At 38.0% G+C, this 24,089-nt stretch overlaps 2 protein-coding genes across 2 annotated transcripts; one reads left to right on the top strand and one right to left on the bottom strand.

The window, feature by feature from the left end:
* Positions 1–48: 48 nt before the first annotated feature.
* LOC103514530 (SH3 domain-containing protein Dlish) lies at positions 49–9,814 on the top strand. Its single transcript, XM_026827370.1, has 8 exons — positions 49–609; positions 2,016–2,215; positions 2,487–2,682; positions 2,980–3,134; positions 3,612–3,724; positions 7,816–7,892; positions 8,490–8,656; positions 9,701–9,814. The coding sequence occupies exons 1-8, from the start codon at positions 561–563 to the stop codon at positions 9,812–9,814; spliced, it is 1,071 nt and encodes a 356-aa protein (XP_026683171.1). The 5' UTR covers positions 49–560.
* On the bottom strand, positions 9,432–20,777 carry LOC103514523 (F-BAR domain only protein 2-like). Its single transcript, XM_026827364.1, has 13 exons — positions 20,681–20,777; positions 20,205–20,337; positions 19,661–19,794; positions 18,831–18,926; positions 17,950–18,153; positions 17,208–17,297; positions 16,295–16,425; positions 15,728–15,921; positions 15,287–15,442; positions 14,161–14,299; positions 13,358–13,560; positions 12,332–12,561; positions 9,432–11,700 (listed from the first exon to the last, which is right to left on the bottom strand). The coding sequence occupies exons 1-13, from the start codon at positions 20,775–20,777 to the stop codon at positions 11,624–11,626; spliced, it is 1,884 nt and encodes a 627-aa protein (XP_026683165.1). The 3' UTR covers positions 9,432–11,623.
* Positions 20,778–24,089: the final 3,312 nt, after the last annotated feature.

The raw sequence follows: 24,089 nt of genomic DNA, 5'->3' as shown, positions 1-24,089 counted from the left end.
AAGGAAAATGAAAAATCAAGTTCCAAAAGTTCCAGGACTTTAGACTTTACTAGTGGCCAAGTAATAAATTTTAATTTTATAGTTACAAGTTACAATTTATGCTAATTATTTCAACTTTTTTCCATTAATAATTTAAATTTTCCCATTAAAAGTACCCTTTGAGTGTCAGTTATAAATTAACATTAACAAAGTTAACTTATTGTACAAGAGTGATAAATATTCAATCTTGCAACTTGGCTCACTATAAATTATAACTTTGTGATTGCTTGATTTTTTTCTATAGAAAAAGCTAGTACAAAAACATCCAAGATCTGCAAAAGAGAACTGATGGACTTGATTTGTAATTCGTTTGGTCTATTAGACAAATCAATTAAATGTTGATTGTAAAACTCGACCAGTAAATGGTCCCAGATATCCTGACCTACCTACATATCTAATCTTTGCTATAATACTTCTGCAGTGATCACCAGTAGCAAATAATGATCTCTGCTTAGTAGAATGGATAGAATGAAATGCCAGTGATGTATGAAGTATTGTGTGTACTCTGGTCTTAAGTTAACATGGCTTTTCTGTGTCCTGTGAGGATTAGAAGGGGCAAGAAGAAGAAAAGTAAGTATGCTTGATATGGTTCTTAATCTTGCTCCTATGACTCAATAGCTTTTGGTCAGGGATAGTAAGAAGAAACAGGTCTGATATTCCTCAAATATCTTGCACCCTAAGTTCATAGCAACTTATATTCACTTGTTAGGGGGAAGCTGTTGCCAGGGGCTAATCTAGGATATGATGTTTCCTTATGACTCCATGGTATTTGCTTTGTACTAGTCTAATTAAGTTAACAAATTACTATTGGAGGAGGAATGACCAACATACGTAATAAATCAAAAAAAAAAAAAAAAAAAAAAAATCGATTTTCGTTTTGGTGCCAAATGGTTCCTATGATCCTAAATTTTTTTTCTTTATCCTAAACCACTCAAAACCGTATGTTTGCCGTATAGGTAGATTGAAATCTTTAAACTTAATTTCTGAAAGTAGGGTTTTTTGACATACGGCGTTTTCGCTTAGCACGGCAGTATAGTCTGTCCAGATGGATATGAGAGCAAGGAGTCATTGACCCAAAATGAAGGAACCAATCAGAATGCGAGAATTCCTTGCATTGTTGCATTTAAGGTAAAGGTCTATTTTCATAAACTCTCTCTTTTAAAAAGCAGAGGTAGCTTCGATCTGTGACCTTTTTTTTCAACTATTTCGGCCGGGTCATCTTGACTCTGTTGGTGCAATAAACAACATCGTAAAATAAATGTAAACAAAGTGTTCCCATGACAACGTACTTTTTAAGCAAAAATAACAATGCAGGTTAAGGGACTGAATAATTTTCTTTTCTGTGTATACCACACTAAAGTTTTTGAGTACAATCTTCAAGGTTGTATCAACTTGTTATAAGCCGGAACTCTCTAATTTAATGATTTTTAACTCGAAATTATTTGTAACTATTTGTTCCTCGAAAAATTGAGGGATGATGCCTGTTTTATTGATCAAAATTTCTTGTTCATTTTTCTACCGATCACCCTCGATCGCTATAACTAACGTCAAATTTAATGTACTTAAATAACAAGTTGAGGAAATTACGTTGTTATATATTTGTATTATTTATATTAGCTAGATACTTATACGTATTATCATGTTATACAAATCTATACAAGTGATACGACAGTATTGAAATCCGTCCATTTTTTCGAAATCGGGATTTGGGGTGGACATATCCGTTTTGGGGTTCCCCCGAGCCCAAAGTGATTTTCAGCCTATGGTCTGCACGTATGTCTTCCTTTCCTTAATAAATCAGTTATTTTGAGTGCAATGACAAACTGAGCACTTAGGAAAAAGAACCTAGGTACCATGTATTCTAGAAGTATCAATGTACAATAAATGTTACACTCTTTAGTTTGCAATTTGTTTGGAAAATTAGTAAAAAAGATCTTGTTACAAATTGTTCTCATATTCAATATGTTTACTTTCAGGTTTATCTGGAGAACTTGACAAAGATGGGTTGCGTACAAGTGTGCCTGGAATGGGCAGAATTACTGGAAGTGCTTCAATAGAAACACTTGTTCGTGTGGGCATTGAAAAAGAAAATGGACTTTCACCCGACAGTAAAATGGTGGTTCTGCATGACTTCACACCTTGTGTGGATGATGAGTTACAAGTCAAGAGAGGACAGGTAAGAAACAAAATACTTATTTTGAGAAATAGTAGGAAATAAGTAAATGATACCAAACAAACTTTGCACATTGCAAAAAGTTATGGCAGAAGGTTACAGGGAAAAAAATCTTTAAAAACATGGGATCACCATCCTATTTTAAGTTGCTATGACATGAGAAAATAGACCTAGTTTTTAGTGTCTTCAGATTTTTTTGTCATGTCAGGCAGTTTATTGAAGAATAGTGTTGAAAAAAATAAATAAAACATTTTCCCCCCTTCTTTTATTTCAGGTTGTAAATATTTTGTACCGGGAAAATGATTGGGTGTATGTGCTATCATCTGACACAAGGCAGGAAGGATTCATCCCTCACTCATACTGCACACCTTACAATTCTCATTTGGGAGAACTTGCCATTAACAATATGAAGAAGAAACTGCCAAGAGATCAGAGAACTAGTGTTGATATTGAACGGGACATAAATCCGAGTAAGTTTGTTTGTTTCAGATGTAGGTGACCTTCTTTAAGCATGATCAATTGATCATAGAGGTAACATGAGATTGTAGACTCCAGCGTTAGGGCCATATTAATTCCAAACATCCGATTGGCCAAAATTCCTTTCAGTCTGACTTAAGAGGAAGAATTTTTATTATATAAATATGATTGTTAGTCTCTTTTGAGCAGTTCAAACAAAGATTGTTACTAACTATAACTACTATCAAGTCTTTTTTGAGCAGTATAAACTAAGACTGTATTACTAACTATCACAACTATGTTATTTTCAGGTGGTGGTGAGGTGTCTGATTGTGAAAGCTTCGGCAATAAGAAGAACAGCACCGGTGCCAACAATACCAGTAGTAATGTAAATAATATTAGCAGCTCCCAAGGATCCTTGCATAGTGCCTCATCTTCCCAACCTGATGTGCATCCCTTCTTCAAGGTAAATATGATTGAATGTTGGATACTTGCTTGAAGACTCAGTAACTTTGTGAAAGTCCATTCTAACCATTGGGTGGTATGGAAAACGAATTTTAAGTACTTACTTATTTGTTAGTGGTGCAGCTGCACCGAGGGGGATTGATGATCACTAGCCAAGATTACTTGGCCCGTATTGAAGCACAGTCAACCATCATGAGGACCAGCACTTTTCCTTTGAATTATGATAAAGATAAACCCTTTGCAACCTCCAGCTAGCCAGACTGGTTAGGGCTTGATTGCTTCATTCCCTGTGGGTCTGATTGCTGTGGGACGATAAATAAGATTGAATCTGCTTTGCTAGTGTAGTTGTCAAGGCCTGTGGGTTCAATCCTGGTTGATGCATGGGAAGTTTAAGATATTTCACCAACGAGGTATTGAACGATCCTAGACCTTCATGAGTCCTTTCATATCCTATTTTTCACGTTATGTCCGTTTTCAGGATCCCTCGGGGCGATTCATAGTTCTGTACACATTCATAGCTCGGGATGAGAACGACCTAAGTGTGGAGCGAGGGGAATTTGTCACCGTGCTGAATAGAGAGGATCCGGATTGGTATTGGATAGTGCGGAGTGATGGACAGGAAGGATTTGTGCCGTCTGGCTTTGTGTATCCGGCTGATGTCATTCAAGGTGAACTATTTTTTAATTTTGAATCTGCTTTGCTAGTGTAGTTGTCAAGGCCTGTGGGTTCAATCCTGGTTGATGCATGGGAAGTTTAAGATATTTCACCAACGAGGTCTTGAACGATCCTAGACCTTCATGAGTCCTTTCATATCCTATTTTTCACGTTATGTTTTGCATTGTTGCATTTAAGGTAAAGGTCTATTTTCATAAACTCTCTCTTTTAAAAAGCAGAGGTAGCTTCGATCTGTGACCTTTTTTTCAAGAGGTTGAATCACTGTGCAATGTACCTTCCTCTTTTAAACATTTTCTGCCGTTGCATATTTGATATGTTTGGCAACTTAACCTACTTTTTTGATGACTTATTACTTATTGCTCTCATCCATCTGGATTGGCTATAGGGCTCTGTTAAAATTATCGGCCTGACAAAACCCATTTGAATCGATGCTAATTTGACAAGCCAATAACTTTAACAGCCTGATAAATGCTATTGATAAACCGAACCTAGGCCAAGCAACTAGAGGAACGCTGTCATTTTTCAAGTTGTTTTCCGTGCCCTTTACTCTTCTTGGCTCAAATCGATTTTATTTGAAACTTGCTGGCCAAAATACGAGTATATGAGAATCTTGTGTCTTATGCTAAGGATACCGATTAATGTCACATTGATAATCCTAGGTCCCATTATCCAAAGGAAATCGCAGCGTTCCGTTCTTCTAATTGCTTGACGCAGTTTATGTTTAACTTCACTATTTCGGCCGGGTCATCTTGACTCTGTTGGTGCAATAAACAACATAGTAAAATAAATGTAAACCAAGTGTTCCCATGACAACGTACTTTTTAAGCAAAAATAACAATGCAAGTTAGGGTACTGAATAATCTGTGTATACCACGCTAAAAGTTTTCTTGAGTACAATCTTCAAGGTTGTATCAACTTGTTATAAGCCGGAACTCTCTAATTTAATGATTTTTAACTCGAAATTATTTGTAACTATTTGTTCCTCGAAAGATTGAGGGATGATGCCTGTTTTATTGATGAAAATTTCTTGTTCATTTTTCTACCGATCACCCTCGATCGGTATAACTAACGTCAAATTTAATGTACTTAAATAACAAGTTGAGGAAATTATGTTGTTATATATTTGTATTATTTATATTAGCTAGATACTTATACGTATTATCATGTTATACAAATCTATACAAGTGATAAGACAGTATTGAAATCCGTCCATTTTTCCGAAATCGGGATTTGGGGTGGACATATCCGTTTTGGGGTCCCCCCGAGCCCAAAGTGATTTTCAGCCTATGGTCTGCACGTATGTCTTCCTTTCCTTTTTAACTATAGTTATTTAAATTTTAATTTATTTGTTTTTACATTTGTTGTATGTATTGGAAGATACTAAACCTCTCGTTGAAAGAAAAGAATCTTGGTAGGCACCTACATTAGAATCTCCCAAGAATCTCTCTTGCAGATATACCTCCTGTTTGGCCAGTCAGTTTTTATACATATCTGATTGTCTATAGCACTCCGAACCAACCCTCTTTTAAAACTTTCCAAGGAGTAAATAATGGTTGAGTTGGTCGAATTTGAATTTAAAACCTGTTTGAAAATTATGCCAGTAAAAAATGTACCAAAAATTGAGCTTTGTGCGTTCTTTCCAGTGATGTAAAAAAACATACTCTTAAAATTAAGGGCTCGTTTCTACTCCACTCAACTGATACAGATGATTGAGGAGTTTGAGGACAAGAGAGATGCTTAAAACAATCAAAAAGGACAGACAAGACTTGGTATCTGAGTACATCATAAAAAAATACAATGTTGATTTTTATATTTTTTTCAATTGTATAATATATTGTTTTGTAAGAATAAGGTACTATATAAAAAAAGAAAAATAATCAAATAAATAATGTCTATACTTGAGTTTTATAGCCTTATATTAATTACCTTGAAACAAATAGCGTTATAATTTAGGATATCATTTTCACCTAAAGGAATATGAAATTAACTTTGTTCAGTTTAGACTAGACCCTCAAATTTTCTTTGTACTGGGAAATACAGTCATATTTTGCTGATTGAGACTTGTACTTTTTTATTGGGATAAATCTTTCGCTTGTATCTGATAGGTCAGAAAGTGATTGTTTTCCAATCAGATACGAGATCATTGTTAAAAGTTCAGAAAGCAATATATGATTGTCCTCCTTAGCTTTAATGGACCAAGTTATGGCCAGGGCCACAATTTTAAATTTAACTCTCGGATTAAGCAATCTCATTGGCTAAAATTTTTGAAATCAATCAATCAATCAATCAATCAGCTTGCTTAATCCCAGGGTTAAACTTAAATCAAGTTTAAAACTCCGATTGTGGGCCCGGCCATTAGGAGTATTAGTAAATAGATATTTGAGGACCTATTCTGTGAAACATTTAGTCAACTCGATGGTAAAAGGTATCACGGTTACCTACATTAAACGAATAAGTTAACTCAACAAATAAATTAAAAATATAAAAGAAAATCTTGGGTCGTGTAGAAACAAAATGATTGATCAATTCTCTGGCCCGATTCGTTTCCGGTAACCTAAAACAAAGGAAAAGTTTTTTTTTTTTTTTTTAAGACATTTTAAACAACATTTTTGGTTGGTTAATTGTTGGCCTTACAATATATCGTACTTTATATTAAGATCAATCATTACCCAACCATCAATGTTGTTAGGGATAGAATCTACTTTATCCTACCATTTATCCCACATAAACTGAATAGAAACAATGTATGGCGTAAGTTGTTGCATAGTTACATTTAAAATAATAATAATAATAATAAAAATAAATAAAAAAAGAAACAGGTTTGACAGAGGGAACTGTATCTGCTAAGGTCCTATCGTCCCAACATCGAAGAGAGAAGAAGGATAGAATAGGAGAAAGCCAGCCGTTCCGAAAACGAACCTTCACCCTTCAGGATAAAATCCGCCCCGGGCGGGAATCGAACTCGCGACCTAGCGCTTACAGACGCGCAACTAAGCTAAATAGGCTGGCTGAAGATCTTCTGATTGTAATCGTAATTTATTTATTCAAAGTAAATATGGTTGGTTGGTTTCAAATGCTAGAAATTGACTATTAGGTCATTTTTCTTCTTGCATCCCAATATTTTCCGGAGATGTCTTGTGAATTTAGAAGGGCTGAGCACACTAAGAGATGGTCAGCATTCATTTCTGCTTGTTGAGGACACAGAGGACAGAAAGTAAATACAATGCAGAGAAAGTAAATATAAAATTCACTTCGATCGTTCAATTACAAACGAATCCGGAATTTATAGAGATCCTCCAGTTTAAACCCAAAGTCAATTCACTCTGTCGACTTTTATGAAGTCAGCCTGGTTAACTTGGTTGGGTAAAAGAGCTCACTACTTGAGAATCCTGCAATAAATCCTTAAAAAAAAAAAAAACTTGTAGGGTAGCGCCCCTGTCTTGTAAGCGCTAGGTCTTGGGTTCGACTTCAAGTGTCGAACTCGATGACTTAACGTTCCCACGTTCTGTTTCAGGCTCAAGCCCCCGATGATCTATCTGTGAAGAGGGGAGATTGGATCTACGCGGACCTTAGCAATCAAACAGTCGATGGCTGGCTCTGGGCGTACGCGCCCAAAACTAGAAAGTATGGTTTCATTCCTAAAGCCTATGCTCGTCCTCCTGCTATGACCAGCCTTTGATCCAAGGCCCCCGATCCCACGGGATTTTAATCATTCGTCCGTCTTCCAATAATCTTTATCGCGTGTAGAATAGTCAAATACACTATACTGCCGTGCTAGGTAAGCAAAAACGCCGTATGTCAAAAAAATCGATTTTTGTTTTTGGTGCCAAATGGTTCCTATGATCCTAAATTTTTTTTATCCTAAACCACTTAAAAACCACTAAAACGTGTTGCCGTATGTCAAAACCGTATGTTTGCCGTATAGATTGAAATCTTTAAACTTAATTTCTGAAAGTAGGGTTTTTTGACATACGGCGTTTTCGCTTAGATAGAGAGGATCCGGATTGGTATTGGATAGTGCGGAGTGATGGACAGGAAGGATTTGTGCCGTCTGGCTTTGTGTATCCGGCTGATGTTATTCAAGGTGAACTATTTTTTAATTTGTTAATCATCAGCTCCCATTTTGCCTTGCACGCGGGAGACCCGGGTTCGATTCCCGGCGGGGTCAATAAAAATTGTATCATGCAAATAATTGATTCCATGACTGGCTGTTGCAGGGCCCACTTAGCCTCGTGAGGAAAATGAGTTGCTATGTATAATATAAATGTGCATAGCGATTGGTGCCAGGATGGTAGGAGTGGTAGGTAAACATTGGGAGCTGAGATTATTGAGATATTTGAAAAAAATCCTACAATGCTGCAGTGAGCACCAAAGTTGTGATATAAGAACACAAATAAGTGGCATTTATTTATGGAGTTTGATAGAGGGGACTGTAACAACAGAGGTGGTGTAGGACTTAGGACTGGTGGAGTGGCTAGCGCGGTGGACTTCAGGGGACCAAGTCCTAGTAGTGCAATTGTTAAAGCATTGGATTGACAACTGCAAGGACTGTGGTTCAATTCCTTGCAGCTACATAAAGTAACCAAGTCAGAGGAAAGACAATTGTTAGATTAAGTTCGACAGCCAGTCGACTATGTGTGGACACACCTTTAGAAGTGATCGAAATTTCTTGATATTTCAGGGCACCTGTCGCAAATGAACAATCAAAATTCCCTCACTGGACTCAACACTTCACTGAGCAATTCCAACTTTGCTACGTGCGTGAGCAATAACATCACGGGACAACCAGGACCTAACGATGAACTGAGATATCATGGAACAGAACTGGTCATGCTGTATGACTATAAGGTAAGAATAGTATTACTATTAAATACTAGCATAAAAATACTGCTATTAAATACTAGTTCTGTTGAAACACTATTGGTTCAATAAACTGTAGAACTCACTCAAAAAAAAACGGCCCCTCAGGATCCAGATCTAGCTTGAAATATAACGCGGAATATTTCTTCTAAAAGTGTTAAACACTTTTGACCAAATTTCATCAAAATCGGACAAACGGTTCAAGAGTTTTGGTGAAACAAACGTACGAGATAAAAATAACTTTAAATTCACTTCACTCACTCAAAAAAAAACGGCCCCTCAGGATCCAGATCTAGCTTGAAATATAACGCGGAATATTTCTTCTAAAAGTGTTAAACACTTTGAATCAAATTTCATTAAAATCGGACAAACCGTTCAAGAGTTTTGGTGAAACAAACGTACGAGATAAAAATAACTTTAAATTCACTTTTGTAAAAAGGTTTAAAAAAAAAAAAAAAAAAAAAAAAAAAATCGTTTATGACGTTATGAGTAACTTGAGTTTCCCTTTCAAATATTAAGAAATTAATCATGAATTCCTTTAAAATGGTAAAAATAATCGTAAATTCCCTTGAAGTAATAAATTTAACAGATAAGAGATCCTTTTTGTAAAAAGGTAACCTTTTGAATCCCTTCATGTCTATACATTACTTATAAGCCCTCTACACAAAAACCCTTACAGATGTAAAATTTCGTCCAACCAGATTTTTAGAAAATAGTTGGACATGATGCGAGGTTGTAGTCGATCTGTGAGACCGACTTGATATGTGCCTTTTTTTTTTTTTTTTTTTTTTTGTCAGAACCACAATCAGGGTTTAAACTTGGTTTAATTTGAACTCTTGGATTAAACAATCTGATTAGCTGTTAACGCTTGCAGTAAGCAATCTACTAGTTGTCATACACACAAAAGCCCACTCCAAGGCTTAGGTGTAGGGGCAAACAGACCTAAAGGATGGGGTAAGCTTCTACAAAGCAATCAGACTGCTTAAATCAAGATTTGAACTAAGTTACTCTGATTGTGGTTTTCAGCATTAGGCTAACGGAGTTCATGGTTCAGTTTCTATTGAAACTTGGTTTGCTCTGGTCCACTACTGGAGGACAATGGAAACATCAAAATGGCGACTTAACATTCAAGATGGCGACTTCTGAACCCAAAAAATTCTAGGGTTGCGAATTGGAAAGAAGTTATCGGTAGTGTGAACAACTCAACTAAACTTCCAGTAAATTCACTTTAGGAAACGCACATATCTATATTTCCAACAGTTTTTCAATCAAATCTGAGCTGTGTGTATTCCATAACTACTCACAGAGTAGAGGAGTCATTCCTTAAAGTGTGGGTTAAAAAGTTCCCACAGTTAATAAATCATGAGGTAGGTAATCCACAGTCTCATGTTGTTTTATGTTAGTTTAACGCATGTTGAGCCAAAATGGTCTTTTAACGGCCAGTGCCACAGAGTTTAAACTCGGTTTAAGTTTAACTCTCGGATTAAGCAATCTAATTGGTTGATTTTAATTTTTTTTTTCAAAGATTTTAGCCAATAAAATTGCTTGATCCGAGAGTTAAACTTCAATTTAGTTTAAACTCTGTAGCCCGGCCAATAACCAATCAACTGATCCAATGGTGGATTTCAACACGAGATTCTAAACCCCGAAAAACGTCAAAAACTAGATTTCAACGTGAAGTTTGTAGTCAACATGAGACTGAAGACCCGGGGATTATTCGACATCACGTGACGTAACGAACAAATTGGTAACATAGAACAGTTAAATTCACAATAATTTAAAACATTTATGGACGGGACCATAATTCAAATTAAAACTCGGTTTAAGTTTAACTCTCGGATTAAGAAATCTGATTGGTTGACAAAAAAAAAATAAAAAAAAAAAATCAACCAGACAAATTGTTTAAACCGAGATTAGAAGTTAAACGGAGTTTAAACCCACTTTGGGCCTCCCGGCCTTAGGCATTCAGATTGGTTAATCTCCAAGAGTTAAGCTTAAACCGAGTTTAAACTCAGTTTATGGTCCCAATGATTAGATTGCACGATTCATTGATGTTGGATTTCACCAATAGTTATTCAGTCATTAGAACTCCTGTTAAGCTAACAGCCAGGTAAGTTCCACTTAATTTGTATTCGCTTAACAGGGCTGTTAAGCTAACGGGCTGTTTGAGGCTGGAAAGAAGGTTGGTGAAATCCACTATGAGTATATTTTCGGTGCTTAACAGGGGCTCTCATACGAGAAACTAACAAAATATAGTAGACAGTAAGTGTGACGTTATTTGAGACAAAAACATTGCTTAAATTTATACCCAACGAACGAGACTTTATCGAAACTCCTGAAAAGAAGGGACTCCTCAGTTCTACGTTAGCAGTCTAAATAAAGTATGTATTTGAAATTGTAAAGGCCAATGACATCGCTGTAGTTAATAAAAGACGCTTGCTGATGAAATGCAAAATAACGGATGGGTAACCACGCAATATTTGTGTTCAACTTTACATCATCACTTAAACAGTACACAGAAAAGGTCCGTTCCCATTTGTCGTGAGTTTCATCCGCTCTCTTTCCGAATATCTTATAGGCAATGTAATTTAAATGAGAGTGTTCCCACTACACACGACACTATTTTTTTCCCCCGAACGACAAAAAATGACCTAGTAATGTAATTCAAATGGGAGTGTTCCCACTGCGTACGACACGATTTTTTTCCGAACGACAAATGGGAAGGGGCCTTTACACGAAAAGAATTAATGGGAGAGCAGGGGTTTTCGGATTAGAAATACAAAATGGACCCGAGCTTGGAAAAATTGAGTTTTCAACATCTACTTACACTTGATGTGAACGATAACATAAAAATTAAAAAACAAACAAAATTTACGAATAATTTAACAATAAAAGTAATGGGCATAAAAAAACAAAGAACAATGACGATAATATGATCTGGTTTGTATAAAAAATTTAGTTAAAATCTGAGGGGGACGGAGAGGGTATGATGCCATATCTGTTGTCGAAATCACCATCACAGATATACTTCCCTGAAACAAGAAATGAAGTTTATGGTACATATTGTTATCTATTTGCCTGTATAATATTATTCTTCACAGTTTCATAGCCCAGAGCTATAGCGTTTATTTACATGAAATTAACAAAATTAAAAAAAATTTGGTACAGAATAAAAAATAATTATGTAATAAACTACATTTATGTTAGAAAGAAGAGAACAAGGACATGTTGGAAAGAGGCTGAGAGATATGGAAGTTAGAGGTAAGAGAGACAAGGGAAGACCAAAAATGAGATATATGGACAAAGTGAAACAGGATTTGAAAGAGAAGAGATTAGAAGTAAGCCACACCCAAAACCGAAGCGTATGAAAGAGGGTGATTCAAAATGTCGACTCCAGTTGAGTAGGAAAAGACGTAGTAAAAGAACAAGAAGAAGACAAGAACTTGGTTGGACTGCGGGGTAAAAGGACTCTTTGGTCCTATTCGAGCAGGATAAACAAGGTATATTCTTTTCAAACTACTAGAACTATCCCCACAGGCTTGAACATTATCCGTGGCACAAGCTTTGCGTTTACGGATGAGTATACCATTTAGATGATTTTTTCAAGATCTGTTGTAATATTAATAAATGGAAACTTGAAAAATTAAATTAAAACTAACTTACCTGACATGAATTTTCGCTTCACCAAAGACACTCGATAGCCGGGTCCTATCAATTCGAACTCAGCACCGGACAGAGTTGTTCCCTCGCAGTTGAACTGAGTAGCAATCGTGCTCGGAGTACCAGGACCGTTCTTCAGCTCAAACCTGGCCTTCACGCAACCTATGCCGTGGTTCTCGGAATGTTGAGACAGATCGGTGAACTTCCAGATGGCCCGATTCGTTTCCGGTAACCTAAAACAAAGGAAAAGTTTTTTTTTTTTTTTTTAAGACATTTTAAAAAACATTTTTGGTTGGTTAATTGTTGGCCTTACAATATATCGTACTTTATATTAAGATCAATCATTACCCAACCATCAATGTTGTTAGGGATAGAATCTACTTTATCCTACCATTTATCCCACATAAACTGAATAGAAACAATGTATGGCGTAAGTTGTTGCATAGTTACATTTAAAATAATAATAATAATAATAAAAATAACTGAACCGCTCTTCCGATCTCCCCAAGAGGTTTGACAGAGGGAACTGTATCTGCTAAGGTCCTATCGTCCCAACATCGAAGAGAGAAGAAGGATAGAATAGGAGAAAGCCAGCCGTTCCGAAAACGAACCTTCACCCTTCACGATAAAATCCGCCCCGGGCGGGAATCGAACTCGCGACCTAGCGCTTACAGACGCGCAACTAAGCTAAATAGGCTGGCTGAAGATCTTCTGATTGTAATCGTAATTTATTTATTCAAAGTAAATATGGTTGGTTGGTTTCAAATGCTAGAAATTGACTATTAGGTCATTTTTCTTCTTGCATCCCAATATTTTCCGGAGATGTCTTGTAAATTTAGAAGGGCTGAGCACACTAAGAGATGGTCAGCATTCATTTCTGCTTGTTGAGGACACAGAGGACAGAAAGTAAATATAATACAGACAATTGACAAAATAGTACATAATGGCAACACCCTATTACATTATAAACACTGTATGAAATAACAAAAGTGATGGACAACTAAGTAATGACTACAACGAAGTTCTTACCATTGAACGTTGGGTTTGGCTTGAACATTAGTCACTTCCCCATCTACTGGAACTGCCAACACTACATTGAGCAGCGGGGAGGGAGAGCCCATAGCGTGGTTGTTGTATTTGTAGTCGACTTTCAAATCGGTGTGCGTGGGTTCGCACTTCCAATGAGCCACGAGTTGGAACGGACATGACTCAGCACCTGGTTTTGATTTGATCTGAAAAAAAAAAAAAGAAAAATAATAATAATAATAGACTTGAGTGGAAGGTAACCACTAGGCGAGGTTAACGCCGAAGGCGTTCTCTACCACCTAACCCTTAGAGCTCCATTATTATGTGGTCAAAATCTCAAAAAATGAGGAAAAAATTCCATGTCTCGGCTGGGATCGAACCCACGCCCTCCTGTTTACCAGGCGAGCGTCTTGACCACTACGCCACCGAGGTAAGTCCATTTTTTTTTTTTTATGGAATTTTTTTTTTTTTTTTTAATGGAATTTTTAAATAAATAATAGTCTTCTTCGCCTTCTCCCCAGTTTAGACGGGGTCGGCGTTTTTCGTCAGCATCTCAATCAGCCCTAGGGTGATTGTTTTGGGCCGACATTTGGTTTTGGCTACAAAAATTTTACGAGTGGATGCCCTTCACACTCAACCTTTACTATTTCATTAGCAAGGGAACTTTCAGGCTGGTATCAGGCAAAAACTAACAAAAAAATTATGTTTTAGTTACGAATTTTTTTACGAGTGGATACCGTTCGCACTCAACCTTTACTGTTTCTTTAGCTAGGGAACTTTCAGGCTGGTATCAGGCAAAAACTCACCTGATATTTGAGAATGTCTACGTTGAAATAGGACGCACTGGGATTCTGTTCACATTGCTTTCTTAATAAACTGCTTAAGGCACTCATGTTAAACTCACAGGTCATGCTGTCACTAGACTTGTCGAGTTTGTTCTCTTCTCTGAAAACAAAAACAGAAATGGGCTGTTATTCTAAAATATATAAAAATTAATGTTCATGTTAAACTCACAGGTCATGCTGTCACTAGACTTGTCGAGTTTGTTCTCTTCTCTGAAAACAAAAACAGAAATGGGCTGTTATTCTTTAATATCGAGAATTGAAATTATTACATCGAATGTGATGTTTTGGCTTTGGTCTATTTATTTATTTTTTCTTTACAATAAAGAATGCTCAAGGGTAACGTTATTTTGCGGCGCGAACGACCTTCTGTCCGTAATGTTGAAGCACCTAATAGGAGGGAAAAACGTTATTTTGGAAAGAAATATAGGATAAAATTTGGATGAAAAAGACCCATAATTAGACTAAATAAAAGAAAGTCGTGAATCAAATTTAATCTAATATATAAAAATGAATGTTTGTGTGTGTGTTTGTTCGAACTTTATGCCTGGCCAAACCGCTCATCCGATTGCTATGAAACTTTGTCAACTTATTGCTTGCGCTCCCGTGAAGGCTATAGGCTATTTTCGGGTTCGTCTTTGTTAAGCACATTGAAAACAAGTCTGAAATGGCGAATTACTCCGGTAGACCTGTTTTTGTCCTCTTTTCACGAGAAAACGGCTTGACAGATGTTAATGAAATTTGTGTGGTGTGTGTGGGATGGATGGGTGTGTGTGGGATGGATGGGTGTGTGTTTGTGGGATGGGTGTGGTGTGTGTTGGGTCTGTTTGGTGTGATGGGTGTGTGTGTGTGATGGATGTGTGGTGTGGTGTGATGGGTGTGTGTGGTGTGGTGTGATGGGTGTGTGGTGTGGTGTGGTGTGGTGTGATGGGTGTGTGTGTGTGTGTGATGGATGTGTGGGGTGTGTGTGGGTGGGGGGAACCAACGCGACGGATTCGCCCTAGTACTAACTAAAAATGGCTAATCATCGAGGCCTTAGAGAATTTGAATTACAGTACAAATGGACATAATCTGACTCGTTCATACTTACATGTTGATTAATTGTTTATTTGGTAACATGTTTTCTATATGAGATATGTTGCTAACTTTGAATTTCAATTGAGCAGGAGACGGATTGGAAGTGAGAATTGAAACTATACCAGCGGGGAATGATAACATCATGTCTCCGGACATTTTCACTTGGCACCTGAAACACAAAGGTCAACGTAAGTCTAAGTCTAACTACATTTACACTAAATGCATACAATTGCCTTTCCAAAAAACAAAACATCATGACCATACTTCAATAGCATGTCTTTTATAGAAGTTTAAAAAAAACTCTAAAAAAACACCCTTTATATTTACAATAGTTACATACCTAGGTGGTTAAATATGAAAAACACTATATAAAAAATTACAAATAATACACTGAGTTGACGTGTTTCGCCATCTCTTGAGAGCATCTTCAGAACAAAATGAAATTCGCACTAACCTGGTTTCATCAGTGCCTCGGAAGTAGGAATGGATGATTTCATGGAAGGCCACAGCTAGAGGAATGGTATCAGACATGCCTATGGTAAGAGGCGAAGGACCTCGTGAGGAATTGGTTGTGGAGACTCCCGAAGTTTTGAACTCGCTTTCAGATCGAGTTAGCGTTGAGTTCAGAGGACTGATGTGACCTCGACCCTGAAATGAGAATAGAATAGAATAGAATAGAATTAAATAGAAATGCTTCTTTCGGAAACAAAAATCCCACTCTGAGGATTAGGTGTAGGGGCAAACAGCCTCAAAAGTTGGGTTAAGTTTATACGAATCTAAATGGAAAATAAAATCAGCCCCAATAAATTAAGGATATAAAGGTTAAGTGGAAGAGAACGCCTCCGTCGTTAACCTCGCCAGTAGAACCTCCCTATAGGTGTGTCCAACCATATTCACGTGCAGACTTGGCCTTAATTTTCTGATCTCACCACTTTTATAGGCCGACATTTTTGGATAGGTTTATTTAACAAATAAATGAATTGAAAAGGAATACATATTAGAATTATTAACCCATTCATACCTCACTGCGCCGGGATGGAGGCCTGGGCAGAGAGATGGTAGAAGATGTCAGGGTAGGAGTCATACGGGCGGTCTGTTTGGGAGGAAGAGCGGGAACTATTTCACCAACCTCGGAGAACAAATCCCCCAAGTCTGAAAAATCAAAAAAGGTAACGCTTTATTAGATAGGGGTTAACGTTAGCCGGGAGATAAACAAAACGACTGAAACTATTTCGTTCGGTAAATATTTATAAATTATTCCAATAAATCATAAAAGGTGGGGTGCGGATCAGTCAGCAACAGGTGCCGTGCCCCAAAATACGCTGAATAATATCAGCAACAGGAAACTTGCAAAATATTTGCTACAGAGAGGGGTTTTACGTCAGTGTATGACTGCTAAGGTGTTTGGTGACGGGTGTTTTACTCTCCATTCGCTCATATTAACCTCACATAGCCAGAGTGGGGCCGAGAAAAACCAGCAGTACGCGATAGCCCTTCACGCAACGTTACTCAACTTTCTTAATCCATAGGGAGCTAGTGCATTCAACGTTCATAATTTTTTGGTATCACTTCTTTTCTACGTCGACATTTTGGATTGCTATTTTGGTATAAGTAGGGCCATTATTATTATTATAGCTCGTATATAACACTTTTTTATTTGGAATATTTACAAAGGTATAGGTACAATAAGTACATACAAAACAAGAGAGGAAAAACAATAACAAAATAATATATTAATAACAAAAAAGAAATTAAATAAATAATAAAATAAACTATATACAGGGGCGGGATTAATGCCTTAGGCATTCTCTTCCATCCGACCCCTATGAAATCGGCTTTCATAAACGCCCTATGTCACTGCGACCTGGTTAGATTGACTTTTGGATAGTAAAGTGGCTTTGTTTTCACATCTGTGTTCTTGAGGTTCTACTTACTTGTATATTTAGAAGTGGAGGACGAATCCGAGGTGGTTTTCTCAGTGGAGGTACTGGAGGATGGTGGAGGTGTATTTCCACTCAGCAGACCTAGAATAGTATAGAATATATCTTGTTTATCCTGCTGGGATAGGACTGAAAAGTGTCTTTTCCCCCGCAGTCTAACTAAGAGCTTATATATTTGTTTGATACGTTTAACGAGCTATTTAATGACTTGATTTTTAGTTCAAGGTCTTATATATTTTGACATATTAGGGTGAGTACATTTCTCTCTCAAATCTCAAATTCTTAGTGGTAAAGCAGAGCTTTTTGTGGATATCACAACATTACTAAGTGCCTCCTTTACAATCAATTTTCATATTTCAATAATCTTTTTACACTGGTAATGTCGCCACTGGTCGCTACTCGATTAGAGTAGCTACTCAATTGTCCTCACGAGGCTGAGTGCACCCCGAACTCCAAGCACAGAGCCGCAAAAAAAACCTCGGCCCCGCCGGGAATCGAACCAGGGCCTCCTGCGTGCAAGTCTAGTGTGATACCCACTCGGCCAAGGAGGCTACTTAGGGGCCGGGCCTCCTGGGTGCAAGTTTAGTGTGTTCCCCCCGCGGCCAAGGGGGCTACTTAGGGGGGGGGGGAATACTTTTAACAAATAAGTAAAAACACCTTGATTAAAAAAAAAAAAAAACAAAAAAAACAACAACAATAATAATAATAATAAAATGTAGGAAATAAAATCAAAGACCTAGAGGAGGTTCTGTTGGATCCACATGGTCCGGTTTATCCTCAGTGGAAGCGCTGTCTCCCATGGTCTTCATGAGGGCGTGATTGAGTTCTGCGAGACCGTTGATCTTCTTGTGAGGAGACTGGGAGAAGTTGACCTCCGGGTTAATGTCGATGGAGTTTCGCCTTTCCTTGACCGAGAGTGGGGAGAGGGTTAAGTTGCCGGCTGTAAAGCGAGAACCGGAAGGATATGGCGTGTGTAAAAATACAACCGAAATTCACGAAAGCCTATGTGTAATGTCGATGGAGTTTCGCCTTTCCTTGACCGAGAGTGGGGAGAGGGTTAAGTTGCCGGCTGTAAAGCGAGAACCGGAAGGATATGGTGTGTGTAAAAATACAACCGAAATTCACGAAAGCCTATGTATCTTCATAATGATAGATTCTGACGTGACTTTGTGAAGATTCGTCTTGAAAAGAAGAAAACCAGTAACTTATACTCTTCACAGTTATACTCTTCACCAAGAGTATAAGTTACTGGTGGGTGTTCTTCTATGTATCTTCGTTAATAATGATTATAATGAATAATGAGGATAGATAAAAACACTTTTTTCAGGGGGTTCTTGCTGTTGTTGTTGTAGTAGTAACAGCAAATCAGTCAACATCCCCAACAGGTTCCAGGGTTGGTATGAGATCAAGGAAGGTGGCAGCTTGCATTGGGTTCTTCCAGAGGTCTATCGGGGTTAGGGTGGTGTATTTAGCCGTTATCACGATGGTTGGGGGTTCTCACGATGGTTGGATCTACGACCCCTTAGGACCCGGGAAGCTCAACAACTTTCCGGTGAAAGACCATCAATTTCCCTCAATTCTATCAACATCTTTAAGAGATTTAAACTAGTAACTTACCAGTAACTCGTAGTTCATCCACACTGGCGCTGATCTGATTTGTGTTGGCACTCAGGGGTTTGATCTCCACGTGAATCTTGTGATCTCTGTCATCATCTGTAACATGATTACACATGAAAATAATTATAATAAGAACGAATAGAATGGCACAATGGCTATAACATCAAAGGAAACTAAGGGCAATCTTGGTCTTATTCAAGCGAATGATTGAGCACTATTATAAAGGTGTGTCCAATTGATTCTAAAGATCTTAAGTCTTCAGTACCGGTATTAAAATTTACATGCAAAACAATCCCATGTTACTTGAATCAAATAGAAAATTCTAATGGATTTAGTATTTTTCGGGGTCGAGTGGATTGGAAAACATCACATAACTTGAGGTCGAATACTACGTCGTGCACACAGGATATTATTCTCGTCACTGAATCCTGGTTGAAGGACTCTATTTTCAGTTCAGAACTTTTCTCGCATAATTATAATGTGTTTAGAAAGGACAGGGATTGTCAAATCTCAGGTCGAGCAATCGGTGGCGGCCTCCTTGTAGGCATAAACCCTGATCTGAATGTGGTTCGTCTAGATCAATATGAAACTAATGACCCTATGTGTGAATCTATGTTACTTAAAATTAAAATGTCAGGCAAAATTATATACCTTTGTTTAGTGTATTTTACTCCACCCGTTAAATCTCAAACTATTTTGACTTTCTTCTCTGACCTAGAAAAATGTCAATCAATCACAAACAAAAATCTTCTTGTAGTTGGTGACTTCAATGTTTCCAGGTGCACTGGTGTGGATTTTGATAATGACTTTTAAAAAAATCTTCCTTTCACCTGAATCTGAATCGGAGCTGGAATAGAATTTCTCCGCGTCCCACATTTCTTCCTTGGGCCGAATTCGGTAACCTTCTTCATCCACCTCCGGAGTAGGTGCCTCAGATTTGGGCTCCGAGTTTTCCTTTTCATCCCTGCGGAAAACCGATTAGAGTTAGTAAAGGATCATAACTATAAATTATTAAGAATTATAAACCTCGTTTATCCTGCCAGAATGAGACTGAAAAGTCCAAGTATAAATAATAAACTACATACGACATTTGCGGAAGATATCTACTGTGATTCTTTAAGTATTTTACCAGGGGGGTCATGATTTCATGAATGTTCCTTAGCTACTCCTATGTGAGCCCCTATGAGAAGAATTCCATAGTCTGGAAATGGAATTTTCAATATGTGCTTTAGTGATATTCTGCGTCAGGTGCTGGAGATAAACCAGGGTCTCCTGGAAATATGGAGACCCTTAAAAATCGTAAAAAAAACTCGGAAAATATAGATTATAAGATAATAAAATAAATAATAATAAGAAAATAATGTTGGGTATTACCTTACTTCTTTTCCGGTACTATCTGAACCATCTCGTTTTTTGTTCTTCTTTTTCTCCTTCCTTTTTTCTCGTCGACTCCGTAAGAACCCTAAAAATAAATAAATCACACGTTGTAGTGGGCTGTTCTTATTAACTCAAAAGTGTAACTCTAAGTAACTGGAAGACTCAATCAAATACCTGAATTGTACCTACTGTCAATATCTTTACTTTCTTGGTTGCATATTCTTTTTTATTCATCTTCTTCTTTTTGGTTTCTTCTATTGTTTCTTATCTTTGACCGGGTAGACCACACCATACTGTTATTTAGACTGCATCAGTTTGGTTTTCCTATCTGCCTTGTCAAACTTTTTGCCTCCTACCTCCATACTGTTATTTAGACTACATCAGTTTGGTTTTCCTATCTGCCTTGTCAAACTTTTCGCCTCCTACCTGGAAAAACGCAGACTCCGTGTTAAATATAAAAATGTACTCTCTACTCCTTACTATCCCTCCTCCTCTGTCCCTCAGGGCAGCCTTCTTGGAAATGTCTTTTTCCTTGTTATGATTGACGGGATAACCTCGGCAATCAAACATTCTAAATACGCGAATACAATAGTCCGTCCACTATACCTTTTATTATTAGTAATAATAAAGGAAGGACGGACTAAAAATCAACGGAACGATTCAAACAAAGAGTATCTCAGCATGGTCGTAACTGGCGCCTTGATTTTCACATATTTCACTATTCAAATTCCATACCATGCATGAACATTGTTGGGCAAGTAATTGTTTTGAGCTTCCGTAGTGCACTATATGGTGCCCTTCTCCGTGTTCTTATTCTTACTTGAGGGATTTATCCCTTCTCGGGGATTTTTCGGGTCTGACTGGGATTGGCAAAAAACTCCAAAACCAACCCCCGTGAGTTCTGGCAATTTACAAATCAAAAGAAATCTCATAGACAGCAAAACTGTTTCATAATTAATAACAATGTAACATCAGATTCACGTATAATTGCTGATGCTTTCGCCTCTCATTTTAAGTCTGTATTTAGCGGTGGTCAGCCGGACTACAGCTGTAATTTTTCTTCTTCTTCTTCTTCTTCTTCTTCTTCTTCTTCCTCTTCTTCGCCTTCTTCTTCTTCGCCTTCTTCTTTGCCTTCTTCTTCTTCTTCTTCCTCTTCTTCGCCTTCTTCTTCTTCGCCTTCTTCTTCTTCTTCCTCTTCTTCTTCTTCTTCTCCTCCTCCTCCTCCTCCTCCTTTTTCCTCCTGTTCTTCTTCATCCCCCTCCTCCTCCTCCTCCTCCTCTTCTTCTTCTTCCTCTTCCATTATTTAAAGTCAATATAATAAGGGTATTTGAGTAAATTTTGAGTGTATGGCCGCCATACACGCCCTACATGGACGCTACGCCACTGTCCTCCTCCTTTTTCCTCCTCTTCTTCATCCCCCTCCTCCTCTTCTTCCTCCCCCTTCCTATCTTCAATATCTTCCCTCCCCTCTTCTAATTCATCTTCAACCTCCCTGTCATCTCTATCGAATATCTCTCTTTCTACCCCCTCCTTCCCATCTTCTGACTACCTTCAACCTTTTACCTTTTCATGTGACGATCTTGCTCTTGCAATAAAACAACTGAAAAAGAACAAAGGTCCAGGATCTGACAAAATTCCAGTATCTGTTATTAAAGACTGTGCTCCATCTCTCACTAGTCCACTTCTATATCTTTTTAATCTTTGTCTGTCAACTTCTATTTTTCCTGAATATCTTAAAGAAACCTTAATTACCCCTGTTCCCAAAAAAGGTAATCCTCAACTGATTTCCCAATACAGACCAATTGCGACATTGAAAAGTTCTTCTTCTTCTTCTTCTTCTTCTTCTTCTTCTTCTTCTTCTTCTTCTCCTCCTTCTTCTTCTTCTTCTTCTTCTTCTTCTCCTTCTTCTTCTTCTTCTGCGCCTTTTCCCGTGTACAGACGGGGTCTGTTTCAGCCTCTCCAATCAGCCCTAACTAGGGTGATTGCTTTGGGCTGACATTTGGTTTTGGCTACAAATTTTACGGGTGGATGCCCTTCCCGCTCAACCGTTTGCTATTTCTTTGGGGAAATTCAGGCTGTTATCCTTCCTATTAAAGTCCCCCAGCGCAGCCGGGATACGCGTGATATGTGCAGATATACGCACATCTGAGTATGTAAAACTATGTAGATTGGTAGAACCCCAATCGAGTGACTGGGTTCCGGAACTCTTCTATTGAACTCTATATCGGGAAACTCGACATGGCACTATACATATAACATATTAGCATTCCCACAGCCTATAAATAAGGGGAAGTAACCCAATGATAGAGTTCTTCCACCCTAACTAGTGGAGTGGTGGCACCCTATCACCAATTTCTCAGTGCACACCTGAGTATATGTAAAACTATGCAGATTGGTAGAAAGATCAGTGAGTATCTAATGGGGCTCTCTATCAAGTTTCAAGTTAACCACATAGAAAGTTGTTGCTCGGCCTGGCATCGAATCAAGACTCCGCGGGGGGATTCTGGTGCTGATGGTTCTCGACTTAAAGTTCAAGACTAATGGGGCTCCAGTGGTGGAGCTACGAAGAAATCCGTGGGGCGCCCATAGTTAGATTGGAAATTCAACACGAACTTCAGCTGAAAAGTTTTGGACGAGGAGGATTCAGCTCTATGTTTAATGTGCTTGTGAAAGAAAGAAAGAATTAGCTGAATTAGTAAAAATAATAATAATAATAATAATAATAATAATCTGACGAGGGACATACTACGGAATGGACAAGCTACGACACAGACTCACAGACCCTCCGACACTGTTGTCAGATCACATCTCAAACTCCAGGTCAGGGAGACAGTGTTGCCTCTACGCTCACTTGGATGCAAGTAAAAGTTCTGCCATACATAGATACGAACTCCCCCCTATATTCATAAAGTTATATACAGGGTGGCTCCTGTGCAAGTAAAAGTTCTGTCATACATAGATACGAACTCCCCCCTATATTTATAAAGTTATATACAGGGTGTCTCCTGTGCAAGTAAAAGTTCTGCCATACATAGATACGAACTCCCCCCTATATTTATAAAGTTATATACAGGGTGTCTATCTACCAGTGAAATTTTGAATTGTATACAGAATTGCAGAGGGTAGAGTGTACCCAAACCTACAGGGTGACCTTAAACTTACGAGTCCTAGACGGCCAAAAATTTGATCAAACGTGGTTTAAAGATTGATTCAAGCTTCAATCACTTAATTTTGCCTTCAAAACAGCCAGCCAGTCAGCCAGCCTAGTTAGCTTGGAAGGCAGCGCGTCTGTAAGCGCTAGGACGCGTGGATTTGATTCCCTCAGGGGGGGGGGGAATTTATCTCATACAGATAAAGTTCGTTCTCGGAACATTCCCTTATACTGTTCTCGTACCCTCTTCGATTTTAGGATGATGAGACCTTCGATCATTCCTTAACAACCTTTTTCCTTTAATCTATAGAGATGATCATGGTTTAATGGAACATCCTGTATGTATATGAAATTTACCAATCATACACACAACCTGTATGCTCTGCCTGGTTCTCTATCTTGGAAAGAATTTTAGCCGCCAGGTCTCTCTGTGGTGCACAGAGGCAAAATAGGTACTTGGGCAAACTAGAAATTAATAGTCTAGCTGTCTAGCTGGATAATCTGGATTCTAAAGTTCGAGGATTTTTTAATCTTCATTTTCTGCTCCCTCTTCGTCTTTTTTGACGTTAGGCCACCGACTAGTTTTCCAGATGATTAGACCGTAGCAGTTACAGTTCCCTCAAACCTCCTTAAAAAAAGACGATTTGGCCTTAGTGCAGCGCGGCCAAAACGGCGACCATAGACCATGGACCCTTGCCGAGACCATTGACCATCGCAGAAAAATTACTCAG

Source organism: Diaphorina citri, unplaced genomic scaffold (genome assembly GCF_000475195.1).
Source record: "Diaphorina citri unplaced genomic scaffold, Diaci psyllid genome assembly version 1.1 scaffold44, whole genome shotgun sequence".
Taxonomy (NCBI): Eukaryota; Metazoa; Arthropoda; class Insecta; order Hemiptera; family Psyllidae; genus Diaphorina; species Diaphorina citri.
This window is presented reverse-complemented; position numbering and strand designations above follow the sequence as displayed.